Source organism: Triticum aestivum, chromosome 5A (genome assembly GCF_018294505.1).
Source record: "Triticum aestivum cultivar Chinese Spring chromosome 5A, IWGSC CS RefSeq v2.1, whole genome shotgun sequence".
In the NCBI taxonomy this organism is placed as follows: Eukaryota; Viridiplantae; Streptophyta; class Magnoliopsida; order Poales; family Poaceae; genus Triticum; species Triticum aestivum.
The window spans coordinates 48932563-48951632 of record NC_057806.1 but is presented as its reverse complement, the minus strand read 5'-3'; the positions used below and the strand labels follow the sequence as shown (position 1 = coordinate 48951632).

General features: G+C 48.1%; 1 protein-coding gene and 1 pseudogene across 1 annotated transcript; both read left to right on the top strand.

Moving 5' to 3' along the window:
* Positions 1-2389: 2389 nt before the first annotated feature.
* LOC123102258 (histone H2B.2) lies at positions 2390-3171 on the top strand. The gene has a single exon (XM_044523557.1). It carries the CDS (start codon positions 2474-2476, stop codon positions 2942-2944), a length of 471 nt encoding a protein of 156 aa, XP_044379492.1. The 5' UTR covers positions 2390-2473; the 3' UTR covers positions 2945-3171.
* A 7584-nt stretch (positions 3172-10755) lies between these two features.
* LOC123109265 (uncharacterized) lies at positions 10756-10894 on the top strand (annotated as a pseudogene).
* Positions 10895-19070: the final 8176 nt, after the last annotated feature.

Here is a 19070-nt window from a genome sequence, read left to right as displayed (position 1 = left end):
GAGAACCAAACAAGAACCAAGAAAGATGATGCAAGGATGCAATGGTTTGAGCTCTCAGCGAACGATACGATCAAGCTACTCATCGAGAGCCCCCCTTGATAGTACGACAATCGATCCTATAACCCAGTCTCCCAACTACCATCATGACCAGTAAAATAGAAAACCTATCAAGGGCAAACCTTTGCCTTGCACATGGTCCACTTGAGCTAGATGAAGACGATCTTGACTCCCTCAAGTTGGACCACCTTTCTTGATTGGGTTGACTTGATGAAGACTAGTTGATTGCTCCCCCATACTCCACTATGGGTGAGCCACTCTTCCGCACATCTTCACAAGTCCATTGTCACCACAAAGGACGGCAAGCTTCAAGCATTTGATCTCTTCGTGATGCTCCACTTGACCTTGCACACCGCAACCTAACCCCACAAAGAATCCTCACGAAGACCATGGGTTAGTACACGAAGCGTAATTGACAATGCTTACCATACCATGGGATCACTTGATCCCTCTCGGTACATCTTCTACGCTTTGTGGGTTGGTCAACTTGATTCACTCTTTGACTTAGTCTTGATCAACCTCTCACAAGACCAATCTTTAGGTAATTCCTTGAATAGCACCTTGGTCGACACAAACTCTCCTTGAAACCAACACATGTACTCCAAGAAAAGCCTATGGACAAAAAACTTCAAATATAACTCAATGCAACCATTAGTCCATAGAGATTGTCATCAATTACCAAAACCAAACATGGGGGCACCGCATGTTCTTTCAGGTTGGATGTGGTTTCATGCAGTGCTTGTCTTCATGGTACCATGCGTGGTTTCTTACAGTACTCCGAGTCCTTTTACTTAGTTCCACGCATAATATACATGCATGTGTTCAACCTTGCTCTGCACAACAATGTATCTTCTGGAATGAGTATGCATTTAGTCTTGCCTTCGCCTTATTCTTTTGAGTGCCCAATGATTGCCCAAGATCAAATAAAAGTGAATTTTGATCAACTGTATCAAAATTTGGAGGATCGTAACCACCATTTACCATATCCATCATGAATGAGTCCTAAACATGCATGGCAATGAAACTAGCATCCTAAAACTGGTCCAATAAACACATGCGATTTTGGTTGATGATTTTCCTCAAATACTTGATGGGCGATGCTAGAGCTTCCTGACGCCGTTCGTGACAATTGGAGCTATCACGACTCATACGTCGGGTTCGGGAAGGAGCATTGGTCCCACGTGAAGGCATACATGGTGCCCGACCATTGCGAAGCCGCCCCGCCATAGGGCGTGGGCATTGCCGAGGGCCTCGTCGCCGTTGCTGGCCGGCGGCAACGGCTCCGGAGAGGATCTCCTGGACCCACACTTGGAGCGGCTGGCTGCTGCCTCTGCCACCCTCTTCCTTACGCACAGATACGGGCTACCCTCAGACCCCAGCTGCCTTGTAGACACGAGCACCCAAAGGCGCCCGAGAGGAGTAATTGTTGGTGGTGCCGGGTGTTGGTCGCCTTGTCGCCCACCTGGGAAAGCATGAAACCACGTCGTGCATCCGTGGGATGCCATGGAGCTGCAGGTGCCCACCCGAGTCGCCGCCGACGCCGTGGACGAGGAGGTCCGTACCCGGACCATTCATGAGCGACGGAGTACAACGCAAAGCGCTAGCTCCTCGCCCTTCGCCGTTGACGAGCTCGATGGTCTGCAGTGAGTTTCCCTCAGTCGGCGGAGCAAAGGATAGGGCGGGGAAAGGAAGGTGAGGAGATGAAAGTGGAGCGAAAAGGTTTAGAAAGTACGGTTGACTAGGGTTTGGTGTCTGGCTTCGGGTTTTTGTAGGGATAGAGGTGAGGATGGCATGAGCCATAGCGGGTTGGTTTGACGTGAGGACGGTGTCCGGGCGCATCTGGATCTTTCCAAATTCGCCTCACATATGAACCGGGTATGGGGTTGCCGTACAACCATATATTTGGGCTTTGTTTGAGAAGGCCGGCAGGTGGTCCTTTTTTTCTCCAGACAGTGATGGCCGATCGAGCGTTTGCATAGCATACTCCGGTTGTGGGTCCTTTAATGATACATTTTTGGGAAGGCCATCATGGGTTAGGTGCTCTATAATGCTGGTGGCGGGCAGGATTCAAAACCTGAGCCTGCGAAATCCAAAACCATTCCCGCGGTGCGGTCGCGCGCTCTCGCTCTAATCAACCTGCGGTTCCGGCGTTTCCGTTCCCGCCCAGATCATTTTTGCCCTTACAGAAAACCCAGCGATCCGCTCCGAAACGCATCCCGCCGTCCACACCAAACATCGCCGAACGCATCCTACGGCTCCACCTCATCGATCCGGGGCAACCACGCCTCGACCAATCAGCGCCCGCCTCCCCCTCCGTATAAACCCAGCAGCCCCGCTCCTCTCCTCCCATCCCGCCCCAAACCCCCCACCTTCTTCCAGCACCCGCAAATCCCCCACTCTCCCGAAGCAGCGAGCGATGGCCCCCAAGGCGGAGAAGAAGCCGGCGGCGAAGAAGCCCGCGGAGGAGGAGCCGGCGACGGAGAAGGCCCCGGCGGCGAAGAAGCCCAAGGCCGAGAAGCGGCTGCCGGCGGGCAAGACGGCGTCCAAGGAGGGGGCCGGCGGCGAGGCGAAGACGAGGGGCCGGAAGAAGGGCAGCAAGGCGAAGAAGGGCGTCGAGACGTACAAGATCTACATCTTCAAGGTGCTGAAGCAGGTGCACCCCGACGTCGGCATCTCCTCCAAGGCCATGTCCATCATGAACTCCTTCATCAACGACATCTTCGAGAAGCTCGCCGCCGAGGCCGCCAAGCTCGCGCGCTACAACAAGAAGCCCACCATCACCTCCCGGGAGATCCAGACCTCCGTCCGCCTCGTCCTCCCCGGGGAGCTCGCCAAGCACGCCGTCTCCGAGGGCACCAAGGCCGTCACCAAGTTCACCTCCTCCTAGATTGCAATTGCATCTGCATTGCCTGTATCTATCTAGTATTAGCTGGTTCTGTTACTTTACTTTGTGCTTGTCGACTCTGGTTATCTGGAACTACAAGTGCTGTTAGTGCGGGATGGGGAGTTGATTGATGGATGATTGCCGATGCTCTGTTGCCTCTTTGGTTGTAACAACTGAATTTGTGCTTCTTTTGGCAAACTGATATTTCAAAAGTAGTGATTTATTTCGCCTGTGCTTGTTTCCTGCTGTGATTATCGTTAAATAAGAGCATCCCAATGGTTTGCGTTGCCATGTATGGTTCTTGTTTTGGTAGTAGTTTGCTTTGCTTATCCACAAGTATCGGTCAATTGGTTAGGCTGGAGCAGCTTGGTCCTGGCCCTATTGATGGTGTTACTCTGAAAATGCCAAGCTCAGAAAATTAGACTAGCTGTCCAATTCTTGCTGGAAGGTGTTCCTTAAACAAGATGATGTGCTAGAGACATGAACATTTGGTGTATCCATGGAAGCTATGGTCTTCAGGCTGTATCGTCTTCAGATATTGCAGCAATTCAGAGATCGTTTAACTTCACAACTGGCTGGTGAGTGCTTCATTTTTTCCTTTCAAGTACTTTCTTGGTTTTGGTGGTCTGATATTTATACCTGTAGGCATATGGAGGCTATCCTGAAACCATCAAGCAGAAAGCCCGGCTCCTGTTCTCTGTCGTTTGCCGATGAACAGTCTAAGTTCATCTGTGGATTTCTGATAGCTGTGGCGATCTGAATCTGGGCACATATGTCAAGCTCCTAACGACGTTAAAGCAATGTCGCCATGATAGTCCAGGCGGGAGGTTGAGCCGTGCATTGACACTAAGGGAGGAAGCACCAAATAACCAATTTATAATAACAATGTCAGTCAAATATGTTGAGAAAAACATTCTTCTGACCCGAGGAAAAATCGCCGATGGTAGATGGTACACAATATCTTGGAATTCCAAATATTTTACATGCATTTACTTTGTACGTAGAACTTTTTTTAATTTGGCTTTAGATAACACTAGGAAGCACATTTGCAAGCCGTAAGATAGTTCTCTTTTAACCATCAAGTCTTAACAGAAATGACTCGGCCTATCCATGTCAGTTTTCTAGGATGCCTCCTTGAGCATTCTGTTCGGAAGGCACAAGTATTTCATCCCGATGAAACTAAAATTGTTTCACAGTCCAATGATTCATTAGTTCTTCCTAATAGTTGCCCAATTCGACATGCCTTTCTTATGTACTACCAGAGAATGAGCTCTAGCCATATTATACTGAACTAGAATGAGCTCCGGTAAACAGGTAGTTCATCATAATCAAACGAAACTTGCTTCTACAGTTGACTCGACAACTGCTGTGCCTAAAGTTGCCAACTACACCATGTCTTTTTCAGTTACCGGAGAGTGATCTTTAGGCTTTAGCAATAGACCACACAGCTCCATGCACACCACAACACACACGGCTCTCATGCAAAACAGAGTAGCAACTTGACACCATTTTCAGAACTCGATCACTACAAGAACCATGGAAAAGTAACCAGGTAGGCTAATTCTTCAGATTAAACAGGCCGGCAATGCATAACTCCTTGTGTCGAAGATCTCAGTTGCGATGCTTGGCAGCTCGTGACTTCTGCTGGCGAGTAGCCAGGCCTGCAACTGATGCCACACGATAGCATAACAAAAGACAGCCTGATTAGGATGAGGAAGTAGTGGTCCAGCAACATAGCAAAACCGAAGGAACCAAGACATGTTGAAGAAATTGAGGCTGTTTATCAAAGAGTCAATTACACCGGTGGTGCCAGAACTTGGCACAAACGTTCACTTCAGTGCTAGAACTTGCGGCATACCTTGAACTGATGCAAAAACTTGGCTTGAGCGTGCAAATACGGTGCTAATCGCGTTTGTATAAACTGGTGACGCTGACAAGCATGACTGCATGGCATAGGGCCCGCTGTCATTGACGCACGGTGGAGTCAGGGCGTGTGGCGTACTCCTTTTGCGAAAACCCTCTGATTTTTTTCAATTTTTTTCGAAAAGGACCCTGTAGGTGTACACTACCTGCATGTATGGCGAGCAAACATCACAAATTTTTTTCAGAATGAAAAAAAGCTGGCCACCTAGAATTTAAACCGGTAATAACCTCAAGATAACTCACATGCGTAGATATTTAAATTTCACAAAAAACACACGCTGAGGTGTTTCGAACAAGCGAGGCGAGAGATACTAACAGGAGGACTACCAATACAACCACGTGCTTTGTGTGCGGGGTTTTGTTTTTTTGAAGGAAAGATTTTTGGCATCTTTTTTTTTGAGCGAAAGTATTTTTAGCAGCTACGACTGGCCGCCCGCTGGGCTACAACAGACAGCAGTTAGCGGGGCCCATTTTCAACATGTCAGTTTTTTCTTTTCATTTTTCCAAATTTATAAAAGATATTTAGATTGTAACTATAGTTATAATTGTAAATATGTATTCATTTGAGAATCCGTAGTCTGGAGGCACACTATTGACTTATTATTTCCATACATAAATTTATATTTATTTAAAATACATTTGTTAATAAAACACACAAACTTTTTTGAAATGCATGAACACATTTAAAACACCATGAACATTAAATCATAATTTATTTTTTATACAACATGCATATTTATTAAAACACACGCTATTTTTTGAACTTATATTCACGAAACGTGATCACCTTGAGCCGCGCAAGAGCACACTTACGATGAGACCAACCTCTTCCCAGAACTTGAGGTCGAACTTGCCGGCGAGTTGATCGCATTTTTCAGACTGCAAATTGCGTAATTTTTTTGTAGACTCCAAAGCGCACATTCATACTTTTTTTTTTTGAAAAGAAGGACTCCCCGGCCTCTGCATCAGAGTGATGCAACCAAATAACAAAAAGTGCCAACAAGGTTTCAAAGTCTTCAACTGAAAAAAAGAAAAAGACATCTCACACAGAGCCTAAAAGGCTAGATACACAAACTAGCCAGGAAAAGACGCCACAACCGGCTGGCTAAAAATAGATAGGTAAACTAATTGCCTATCCTATTATATGACCGCCATCCAAACCGGTTGAAGATATCCTGAGCTACCATCTCCCAACGGATAGATCCAGTAACCAAATGCTCCCTGGCCTCCATCGGAGTGAGTAGCGACCACGAACGGATCACTACTGTAGCTCAGAAAATAACCTGCAAAAAATGAATCCGTGATGTTTTGTTAAAAACCAAATCATTTCCGCAATTCCAGATAGTCCACAACAAAGCACAAACTCCAACCCGAATATGTGTTGCTAAGTCAGGCTCAACCCCATTAAGCCATGTCCCAAATAATGCGTTGACAGAAGTCCGTGGAGTAATATTAAAAGCAATATGGACCGTCTGCCAAAGAACTTTGGCCAACGGGCAATCAAAGAATAAATGCTTAATCATCTCACCCCGATCACAGAAACTACACCTAGTAGGTCCTGTCCAATTACGCTTTATCAAGTTGTCCTTTGTTAAAATAACTTGTTTATGGACGAACCACATAAACACTTTAATTTTTAAAGGAACTTTGACAGCCCAGACATACTTGGAAGTTGGAATGGAGTTCGAATTAATAACATCAATATACATTGATTTAACTGTAAATACTCTAGATCTAGTCAACTTCCAGCGTAATTCATCGGGTTGGTAAGAAAGTTGAACCTCCATTAGTCTCCTAACTAGATAGAGCCATTCTTTCCAACGATTGCCCGCTAGCGACCGTTTAAACTGAATATTAAGGGGGATAGATTGTAATACTGTTGCCACGAACACCTCACGTCGTTGAGCAATCCGATATAAAGACGGATATTGAATGGCTAAAGGTGAGTCGCCAAGCCAAGTATCCTCCCAGAAATGTGTACTTGCACCGTTTTCAATAACAAACCTCGTCCTATTGAACATTGATTGTTTGACTTTCATTAGTCCTTTCCAGAAAGGCGAATCAGTCGGCCTGACTGTGACCTAGGACAATGTTTTAGTCTGGAGGTACTTGCTGCGGAGGATCTACGCCCACATGGCCTCAGTCCCGGAAGAAAGCTTCCACAACCACTTACTAAGAAGCCATCTGTTCTTAACTTCAAGATTTTCAATACCAAGACCCCCTTGGTCTTTCGGTCGACAGATGATGTCCCATTTAGCAAGCCGGTATTTTCTTTTAAGTTCATCACCCTGCCAAAAGAAGCGCGACCGATAGAAGTTCAGTCTTTTCCTAACACCAACTGGGACCTCAAAGAACGATAACAGGAACATATGCATACTCGTGAGCACCGAATTAGTCAAGATCAAACGGCCTCCATATGACATGAGCTTACCCTTCCAGCAGCTCAGTTTCTTCTCAAATCGATCCTCGGTGCACTTCCATTCTCTGTTTGTCAGCCTGCGATGGTGTATCAGAATGCCAAGGTATGAGAAAGGTAAACTCCCCAACTCGCACCCAAACAATTGCCTATAAGACTCCTGTTCGTCTTTGGCTCTACCAAAGCAGAACAACTCGCTTTTACGAAAGTTAATCTTTAACCCGGTCAATTGTTTAAAAAGGCATAACACCAGCTTCATATTTCTCACCTTGGCCAAATCATGCTCCATAAAGATGATTGTATCATCAGCGTATTGAAGGATGGATACACCTCCATCAACAAAATGAGGTACCAAACCACCCACTTGACCATTCTCCTTAGCCCTTCCTATCAAAATTGCTAACATATCCACCACAATGTTAAACAGGATAGGGGACATCGGATCTCCTTGTCTGAGGCCTTTATGTGTCTGGAAGTAATGACCTATATCGTCATTCACTTTAATTCCCACACTCCCTTTTTGCATAAAGGATTCGACCTGTCGGTGCCAGGCTTCATCAAAACCTTTCATACACAATGCCTGTTGGAGGAATGACCACTTGACCTTATCGTACGCTGTTTCGAAATCCACCTTAAAAATTACTCCATCTAATTTTTTGGGGTGGATTTCATGAAGCGTTTCATGAAGAACAACCACCCCTTCAAGGATGTTCCTGTCCGGCATGAAAGCAGTTTGGGATTGTTGCACCACAGAATGCGCAATCTGTGTGAGCCTATTGATCCCGACCTTGGTGAAGATTTTGAAACTAACATTGAGGAGGCAGATCGGCCTGAACTGCTCAATTATCACATCATCCATTTTCTTAGGGAGCAATGTGATAGTTCCAAAATTCAAGTGAAATAATTGAAGCTGTCCAGAGAATAGATCATGAAACATAGGTAGTAAATCCCCTTTAATAATGTGCCAGCACTTTTTATAGAACTCGACCGGGAACCCATCCGGTCCGGGAGCCTTATTGTTTTTCATTTGTGCAATAGCATCAAACACCTCCTTCTCTGAGAACGGGGCAACCAGGATATCATTATCGGCATCAGACAATTGAGGCACATCCTCAGTCCTGGACTCATCGAGGGACACATAATTATCCTCCGGAGGTCCAAATAACTATCTATAATAATCGGTAATATAGGTTTTGAGATTATCCTGACCTAAAATAGTACTCTCATCCTGCTCAAGTTGAAAGATCCGCTTCTTTCTGTGCTTACCATTAGCAATGAGGTGAAAGAATTGAGTATTCGCGTCCCCTTGGATCACTTTGCGGACCTTAGCTCGCAAAGCCCACTTCAATTCTTCTTTGCGGAGAAGTTCTTTCAACCTCTTCTCCGCCTCATTTTTAACCTGGAGCTCAGGAGGCAGCAAAATCGCGGATTCGGCTTTTATGTCCAGGGCCTGTACAAGAGAAAGGAGCCTATCCTTCTCGATCTTATACACCCCACTGAGGTGCTTAGCCCAACCCTGTAAGAAACTTCTCAAATGCCTAATTTTATTCTGCCAACGCTCGACCGCCGTCCTACCTCCTACACCCTTAGCCCATTCCCTGGCTATGAGGTCCAAGAACCCCTCGCGTTCGAACCAGGCCATCTCGAATGAGAAGGTGTTTTTGTTTCCCATATGGTTCGACTCTCCTGAATCGACGAACAATGGTGTGTGATCGGAAATTCCCCGCGTGACATTCACGCTTGTGACCATCATGCTTGCACTTGTCTTAATCCCAGCCAGCATTGAAATGGACCAGATTCAGCAAAAAAAGATGGCACATTGAACTGCACTTGTTCGCAAATTGAACAAAGCTGAATGATCATACGGAGGATGGATGTGTAGTACCATGATGACGGTGTCTTGGATCTCCAGCACGTATTTTCCTGGCTCCAGGAACCTGAATACTTTCAGCTTGGGGACGTTGCCAATCCTTAATGCATGATCCGCCGCCGGCAGGGTTGAGACACTCTGACATGATGAGACGCTCCAGACGCGGGGCATTCAACACGTCCACGCTCTCCATGACGAAAGAGCAGATCTGCACGCAACAGAGGCTGTGGCTGACGAGGCGGAGACGCGCCCCCTTCATCCTCCCTTGGATGTTGAGGATCTCCATGGCGGGGCTCCTGGACGACGACGGCGACGCTGCAGATGCCGAGCTCCCGGAGGTGGGGGAAGGAGGCGCCTTGGAGGCCGGCCGCGTTCAGGAACTCCCAGACACCGATGTAGAGGCGGGTGAGGGTGGAGATGGTGAAGAGCGTCTTGGGGAGGGGCACCTCACGGAGCCACCGGCGGTTGACGAGGACGAGCTCCTGGACGCCCCTGGCGGCGAGGAGACGGATCCAGCGCTTGAGCTGGGCCTGGTACGCGCCCATGCGGCTGCCGGTGAGGTGGACGCAGCGGAAGGGCCCCTGGTGCGCGGCGAGGACGCGGGAGACGGCGGCGATGACGTCCGGCGTGCTGGCGCGCGCGGAGGAGACCATGTGGGTGTCAACGAGGACGAGCGGCGTGGAGCTCCAGACCCCGCGCCAGCGCGTGGCGAGCGCGGAGGTTCGGGCGGCGTCCTTGACGGGGAGGCGGGAGACAATGTCGCAGAGGAGCGCGTCGGAGAGGCGGCTGATGCGGTCCACGCCATCGGAGGGCGCGCACGGAGGGCGGTGAGGCGAGCGGTGGTGGAGACGGGCGTGTCAAATGTTACGAGTTAGTGCTGTCTAGCATAATGAGTTGCAACGCCTAGCAATTACAGCTTAGTGCTAGAATGTAGAAGGTCTAGAGACCTCTCTCTTGATATTCCACGTTCTAATGACTTGTAACTGAACATGTATATATACTACATAAACAACCCAATACAGTACGGATTATCACGACAAATATCTCTTCTATCTTGGTAATCAGAGCTCGATCTTCTTCCTCACCATGTCCACCACTCCTGCTACCAGCGATGGCACCTCCGGCGCGATCGTCTCGTCCGGCTCCGCCTCCGTTGCTGCCATCGCTAACCTGATCACCATCCGCCTCACAAGGGAGAATTTTCTTCTTTGGAAAAATCAGGCCGTCCCTGTCCTTCGCGCGCAGGGCTCCTTCGACTACGTCGATGGCACCATCCCTCCACCGGCGGACACCATCATGGAGGGTACCGGCAACGCTGCCCGTATCGTGGCAAATCCGGTGTTCCTTCGCTGGTATCAACATGACCAGGTAGTCCTCATCGTCTTGCTCTCCTCCATGACCGAGGACATCATCGGGCAATTGACGCAGCTGCACACCTCCCGTGTCGTCTGGGATGCGCTGCACGCGATGTTTTCCTCAGAGAGTCGCGCACGCGTGATGCAAATCCGCTACATGCTCTCCAACCAGAAGAAAAAGGACCTATCTGCTGCTGCGTACTACAACAAGATGAAGGGGTATGCCGACGCTATGGCGTCCGTTGGCAAGCCCCTCTCCGACGAGGAGGTGCTTGGCTACATGCTCGCTGGTCTGGGCTCAGAATATGAGCCCCTTGTTGCTTCAATCACAGCACGTGATGAGCCAGTGAGCCTTGCCAGCTTCTATGCGTATTCTCTTAGCGCCGAGCTTCGTCTTGAGCAGCAGACTTCCACCGGCGAGATCTTCTCCTCTGCTAATGCAGCAGCCCGCAGTGGAGGTCGTGGTGGCCAGGGGCAGGGCCGTGGCCGCGGGGGCCGCAACCGCAACAAGCCCACCTGCCAAGTCTGCCAGAAATATGGGCATGATGCATTGAGGTGCAGGCAACGTTTTAACCATGCCTATCAGGCTGAGGACAACGGCGAGCGCTACGGCAACACTGAGCGCAACAGCAACGCTACCAACACCGGCGGCCATGGTGGCTACTCCGTCGACATCAACTGGTACCTCGACTCCGGCGCGACGGACCACCTCACCAGCGACCTTGATCGCCTCACGGTCCATGATCGCTACAGCGGCAAGGATAAGGTCCATGTCGCCAATGGAGCAGGTTTACGAATCTCTCACGTTGGTCAATCTATGCTTCCTGGCTCACACAAACCACTGCTGCTTAAAAATGTTCTTCACGTTCCAGAGTTGCACAAACACCTTATTTCAACTCATAAACTCGTTTCTGATAACCGTGCATTTGCCGAGATGTATCCTGACTTTTTTCGTCTAAAGGATCAAGTCACGAGGAGGGTCCTTCTGCAAGGTAGAAGCTGCGGCGGTCTCTACCCGGTGCCAAGCTTCCGTGCGTCTTCATCTTTCAGTCAGTCCAGTCGCCACGTCCTCTCTGCTGTCAAGCTCACCTCTGAACATTGGCACAAGAGGCTCGGCCATCCTTCATCCAGCGTCGTCGATTCCGTCATTAGGTTGAATAAACTACCTTGTGCACCGTCTCGTGAGTCTTTAGTATGTGATTCTTGCCAACGTGGCAAAATGCATCAGCTTCCATATAATAATTCCTCTCATGTAACCAACTTTCCGCTTGAGCTAGTTCACACCGATGCGTGGGGGCCGACTCGTACCTCTGTTGGCGGATTTAAATATTACGTGAGTTTCTTAGATGCTTTTAGTCGCTTTACTTGCATTTATCTGATTAAGCGAAAATCTGATGTTGAAAACACATTTTATGTTTTTCAAAACCATGTTGAGCGACTTCTTAATACCAAAATTCGTGCGGTTCAGTCAGACTGGGGGGGGGGGGGGGGAGGGTGAATATCGCCGGCTCCATCGATATTTTTCCCGTGTCGGCATCGCTCACCGTGTTACGTGCCCACACACCTCCCAGCAAGACGGCATCGCGGAACGAAAGCATCGACACATTGTCGAAACTGGTATTGCCCTCCTCGCTCACTCCTCGCTTCCCCTTCGTTTTTGGGACGAAGCTTTCCTCACTGCATGCTACCTAATCAATCGCATGCCGAGCCGCACCATTCAAAACTCTACACCTCTTACCATGCTGTTCAATGAAACTCCCGATTATTCTCGTCTACGTACGGTTGTGCATACTGGCCTAATTTACGACGCTACAACATTCATAAACTTGATTTTTGATTTCGCCAATGTGTTTTTCTCGGATATAGCAGCATGCACAAAGGTTATAAATGTTTGGATAGATCCACCGGACGGGTCTATATCTCACGTGATGTTATCTTTAATGAACATGTGTATCCATTTTCTAATTCCATTCTGCCAACACCCATTCAACCTGTATCTACATCTATCCCTTTACCACATTCCCAGCCAGTAGCACAGGTTGATCACGTAAGAGATTTTGCTACCTCTTTGTTGGATACTAATCATCCTGCCTCGAGCGATTTTTCTGGTGCAGGTACCTCTCCAGCCGGCTCACGTACGTCCTCTGCTGACGCTGGCAGTGCCATGCAGCCCTCTGTTGACGGGGTTGCTGATGTGAGCCATACCATGCAGCCCGACGTTGTCGTGGATGAGCCTGCGTCGCCGGCCTCCCCTGTTGTGGTTGAGCATGCGCCTGCTTGGACCGAACCGGCCTCTTCTGGTTCGTCCAATACCGCGCTGTCCGACACCGTGACTTTGCGCGCGTCGGCACGATCTCCGGTTGGAGCTGCTCCACAGCAGCCCGAGCAGCGTGGTGTCACTACTCGGCTTCGCAACAACATTGTCAAGCCTCTAGTGCCTACTGATGGCACGGTCCTCTACGACCCACGTCGTCGGGCATTCCTTGCAGCACCCACTTCCTACCGCTCCGCGATGACGGATTCCTCATGGCGTAAGGCCATGGAGCTTGAGTTTGCCGCTCTACAGAAGAACCGCGCCTGGACGCTCGTCCCTTGACCGCCGGGATATAACGTCATCGGGTGCAAATGGGTTTTCAAGGTCAAAGAACACGCTGACGGCAGCATCGACAAGTACAAGGCCCATCCTCGACACCTTCAGTCCGGTTGTAAAACCGGCAACTGTCCGACTCGTCCTTGCTCTTGCCATCTCGCGCGGCTGGAGCCTTTGCCAGCTTGATGTTAGCAATACTTTCCTCCATGGCGAACTCTCTGAGACAGCCTATATGCAGCAACCACCCGGCTTTAAGGATACTCGGTACCCGGGGTATGTCTGTAAACTTCAGCGGGCTCTCTATGGCCTCAAACAGTCGCCACGCGCATGGTACTCTCGGCTCAGTGATCGTCTCCAGCAACTTGGTTTTGCTCCATCAACAACAGATACATCCCTATTTATTTTCTCTCATGCCGGCATCACCAGGTATATGCTCGTCTACGTCGACGACATCGTCGTCGCCAGTTCCAGCCCGACTGCAGTTCGGCGTCTATTGGATCAGCTAGCTCAGTCCTTCCCAGTGAAGGACCTTGGGCCATTGCAGTACTTCTTGGGCATTGAAGTGGCTTCCAATTCTGGGGGGTTGAGTCTTACTCAGAAGAAGTATGCTATTGACCTACTTCGACGTACACACATGGAGAATTGCAAGGCAGTGTCAACCCCCATGAATGTGCAACAGAAGTTACGCGGGACATTGGCCAAGCTCTAAATGATGAAGAAGCTTTTGTCTATCACAGTACTGTAGGTGGTTCGCAATACTTGACGCTCACCAGACCCGACATTTCATTTGCCGTCAATAAGGTTTGTCAGTACTTGGCTCAACCAACGGAGGTTCATTGGGAAGCTGTAAAAGGAATTCTCCGCTATGTCAAGGGGACAATATCTTGTGGGCTCAGTATACGGATATCAACATCTACACTCTTGAGCGTTTTCACAGACGCTGATTGGGCTGGATGCGCAGATGATCGGCGCTTAACCGGTGGCTTTGCGGTCTTTTTTGGACCAACCTTAATTTCCTGGAGCGCACGGAAACAACCAACCGTGTCACGCTCATCTACAGAGGCAGAGTATAAGGCACTCGCAAATGGGACTGCCGAAGTTACTTGGGTACAGTCATTACTAAAAGAGCTACATATATCGCAGCCGCGCCCTCCTGTATTATGGTGTGACAACCTTGGAGCTACCTATCTTACCGCGAACCCAGTGTTTCATGCAAGGAAAAAACACATCGAGGTCGACTTCCACTTTGTCCGAGAGAAGGTGGCACTAGGAGCTCTAGATGTCCGGTTCATTGCTTCAGAAGATCAGGTCGCGGATGTCTTCACCAAACCATGCACGAAGCTGATGCTAGACCGATGTCATCGCAATCTCAATCTTGTCTCTATCGGTTGAGATTGAGGGGGTGTGTCAAATGTTACGAGTTAGTGCTGTCTAGCATAATGAGTTGCAACGCCTAGCAATTACAGCTTAGTGCTAGAATGTAGAAGGTCTAGAGACCTCTCTCTTGATATTCCACGTTCTAATGACTTGTAACTGAACATGTACATGTACTATATAAACAGCCCAATACAGTGAGGATTATCACGGCAAATATCTCTTCTATCTGGGCGGGTCCGGGACGTTGGCGTGGATGAGCGACATGAGCTGCTCCGTGCTCCGGTCCAGCTCGTGCGGGTCGAGGCCTTGGCGCCGCATGTCGGCCGCCGTCACCGGGTCGACGTTGGAGAACCGGCTAGCCATCGCCGGCGCCGGCGGGAAGCTAGGGTTTTGCGGGTGGTTGGAGTGGAGTGAGTAAAGTGAGTGGCGAGAGATCAGCGGCGGATGTTGGTTTTGTAGGGTTCGATCCGTAGGGGTGTGCTTCCGGGTGGGCCAAATGTCGGGACCTGGTTGCTCACGGGCCCATGAGAAGATCCCTAGAATAATGGGAAGTTATACTACTAGTACTATTAAATGGTACTAATACCCCTAAAAACAATTAAATGGTAAGTTGATTGGAAGATTACATTATTAATGTACAATAAAGTGATGACTATCAGAGATGCCACATATTTGTGATTAGTTGGAGGTAAGAGGAGAAACGGGCTATAAGCTTGCAGTCGACTGGTGCATGACCCCCAACAATTTTTGTGAGAAAAAGAGGTGGGCCATATATTAATAGTCTCCACTCCTAATGGAGCAGTTAGTAGCCTGGTACGGTTTATTTTCGTCTGGTTTTTCTTCGTCCCACCTCCCACCACCTCCTCCCACTGGTTCCCTCCCATTAAAAAACCAAATCCCATTAGGGGGATCTTGTTTCATGCTTCCTTTGGTAGGCGCTGATTCAATTCAATTACGTAAACAATAAGTAATTAAGAATTCAGAAATTGCACCATATATATGAGATCACCTTCCTAAAAGACGGGCATAAGATTTTTTTCGATAACCTTCCATAATAAAATGAGATATTTCTTCATAAGAAATCACTAATCCCGCGCGCTATGTCATTCATTATTATCATTATCTCTACTATTAATTGAGAACCACAAGTTTCATATAGGCGCACACATCCGCGTGCCCCTGCGAAGGGACATCGTGCACGACACCATGGAAGATGTCGTGGCCGGGCTTAACGCTGGCACGGTGGTTGAGAATGCCAGGGCGTGGATCATGGTGTCGAGGACGGTCGTGGGGGGAGGCGGGTCATCAGACCGCCACGTGGACTCGGTCATATTATATTTTTTGTAGAGCCAGACAAGCTACATTAGCAAATCAAGTGTGTCCATTTAAATATCAAGAAATTCGTTAAGGGAATGTGTCCTACATTACTCGGTAGTCGTCATCATTGGCGTTTGTAGCAGCCATTCATGTGAAATTATTTTAGAAATCGAGCACTAAATAAATTCGAAATCAAACCATTGATGCAATTAATTAGCTGCAACCGTTGAGTCAGTATGCGAGTCCACGCCTCTAAATATCAGCTTCAGGAGAGCGTTAGCCGGTAACCGTTGGGAAGCTTGGCTCCATCTTGTGAGAAGATTGATGGATGTTCAACTCTCTCCACGTCCAGATCAGTTGTGTTGGAAGCTTACTAGGAATGGAGAATTTACGGTTAGATCCATGTATTTGGATGTCATTAATTCAAGCTATATTCCTACCTCGAAACATGTTTGACATGTCAAAGTTTCATTGAGAGTTAAAGTGTTTATGTGGTTTGTACACAAACAAGTCATTTTAACTAAGGATAGCTTGATTAAACGCAAGTGGAGTGGATCCTCTCAATGTAGTTTTTGTGATATGGATGAAACAGTCAAACACCTCTTTCTCGATTGTCCTTTGGCAATCAGTCAACATAGCCTTCAATATTACTCCACCGAATAATATTAGCACGTTATTTGGGACGTGGTTGGATGGGATTGAGTCCCAAACATCAAGACACATTCGTGTAGGAGTATGTGCTTTATTACGGGCTATCTGGAATTGCAGAAATGATTTGGTCTTTAACAGAACAACAAATACTCACTTTTTGTAGGTTATCTTCCGAGCCACTGCGTGGATCCGTATGTGGTCGTTACTCACTCCGACGGAGGCCAGGGAGCGTTTGTTCACTGTATCTATCCGCTGGGAGATGGTAGCACGGGATATTTTCAGCCGATTTGGATGCCGGTCATGTAATAGGATAGACAATTAGTTTTCCTATCTCTCTTTTGCTAGCCGGTTGTGGCTTTTATTTTGGTTACTTAGCTCTTTGTGAGCAGCTTTTGTTTGAGTCTTTAAGACTATTGTTGAACCTTTGTACTTGCTAATAAATGTGTCTGTATGCATCTTTCTGATGCAGAGGCCGGGGATGTCCCCTTTTCTAAAAAAAATTAATTAGCTCGGCAGTTAATTACGTATGCAATTAATTAGGTCCATTTAAATAGGATTTTTTTGCACCCAATCAATTTGGAAGTTGAGTGATTAATACAATTAATTATTTTGTTAGACAATTATTTATGCCTATAGATAATTAGAAGTAGGGATATTTTCCAATTAGTCAGATAATTAATTGATTTGGTTGACAGTTAATTAGGCATGCATATAATTAGGTAGGTTGTTAGTTATTTGTGTACTTAATCAATTAATCAAGCAGTTAATCACGTCAAATCATTCTGAAAGCGCTCGTGGGCAAGGACGATCAACGGGCTCTCAGCTGCATGACCAAGCATCGAGCACCGCTTGCCAATATGGACAACGGCCACCATGCGCTTGCGACATGGGCGACCTAGCGTTCACCTAGATGGATGAAGACTATGCTTCGCATGATGTCCACACGCTGACGGTTGCCGAAATATTCGCTGGTGAGGACAACACAACACAACATTGGCCAGGTGTTTCATGCATAATAAGAAGAAAGAGTGTTCGAAGAACAAGAAGAAAAAAGAACTAAAGCCACCAAACGGTCCATGGTGTCGGAGAAAGAAAAGAGTGTTCCAAATAATAAGAGAGAGAGAAGAGAAAGAGTATTCTTGAAGTTAAGTAGGAATGATAACTAAAGCTGTCGAGAAATGAGAAAGAAGAAGATGAGGCGTTGATGAAGAACACACTAATGTTGATGTGGTGCTGGTTGGTTCCAATGAAACGGGTTAGTGAAGACGCGAGGAGTAGAAGGTGTAGGGAAAGACGAGGAAGAGAAGAACGACAATTATCCCTTCTAGCATATGTGGGATAGAGGTGGAGCTTATTGGCGACTAGGAATAAGTTTATGTTGCCACTCTCCTTCAATGTCAATGTTCGTTTGCAAAGTTTAATGGACGTTTGAGAATGCTATCTGTAGTTATTTGTTGCTTTGTGTCAATAGTATGTTGTTAGTTTAACCGACTCTATTATATTATAAACATGAAAATTTTCATCATTATTGCAATGCACGGCGAAGATGAGGTCGGTGTCATCCGGTTCTAAAGGAGGTGGCTCCAGCAAGAAATGTCCCGCTACGGCAGGAAGCCGATCGGGAATGGGAGGTTCCGACAGAAAAAGGGAAGGTGCATCGTTGGATGAGGTTCTTTGTGTTGAACCCGAGTGTTACAGATAACATTGCGGATAGCCCATAGCAACGCACGTGCATTCTCCTAGTATCACTAACTAGCTTCGGCCGGTCGTGTCCATGCGAGCAGCCTCCTAACCATTCAGATCGCGACAAGTAAGGTACGAGGGGCCATCCCAGCGATCGTCCTCCTTCTCCCTTCACCTACCTCTCACTCACGCTAGGCTGTAACTTCTTCTCCGCGCGCACCGGACGGAGAGACCCCGAGGAAAGGCGCAACCACGTTCGGGTGGGGCGCGTGGCGGCGGCCGAGGAAGCGCAGGGAAGAGATGAGGATGGAAGGAGGCGCAAGCCGGGGCAGCGCACACGAGTGATGAGGGGCACGACAAGCGGAGCATGATCTCGTCCAATACGTCATCAGGCGCCTCCCAGAACAGCGCCGCGACGACGATGGCCATGGGCGAGTGTGGGAGCTCGACTGAGCAGCAACAACAGCTGTGAAAATGGTTGTAGAAAATTCCATTGCTAGTTGTAGCAAAGCCGACTATGGTTGCAGGCTTGCAGCAAAACAACATCATCATCGTCACGGGTCGTAGCTAAGACAAAAAGTCTTGAAGCTTTTTCAATGCTGGTTGTAGCTTTTGTAATCACCGGCTGTAGCTTTTCATTTGTCGTCCATGGCTTTCGACTTTACGGTTGAAACTTTTCTCGTCGCCAGATGAAACTTTTTTCATCGCCGGATGTAACTTTTCTTGGTCGTCCATAGCTTCCGTCATATATGAGTTGGAACTTTTTTCGTAGCCGGTTCAAGTGTTTTTTGTCATTGGTTGTAGTTTTTTTGGTCGTCGATTGCAACACTGGGCATCTCCCCCCGATGCTCGAATTTTGTTGCAAGCGTCAGGTGCGCCCAAGTAAGCTGCGACATTGGGGATGATCGGTGGTGAGCACGCCGGCGAGCTTCGGTCGTCGCCACCAG

Coding starts and splice junctions, on each gene's coding strand:
- LOC123102258 (XM_044523557.1), top strand. CDS start 2,474: ATGGCCCCCAAGGCGGAGAAGAAGCCGGCGGCGAAGAAGCCCGCGGAG.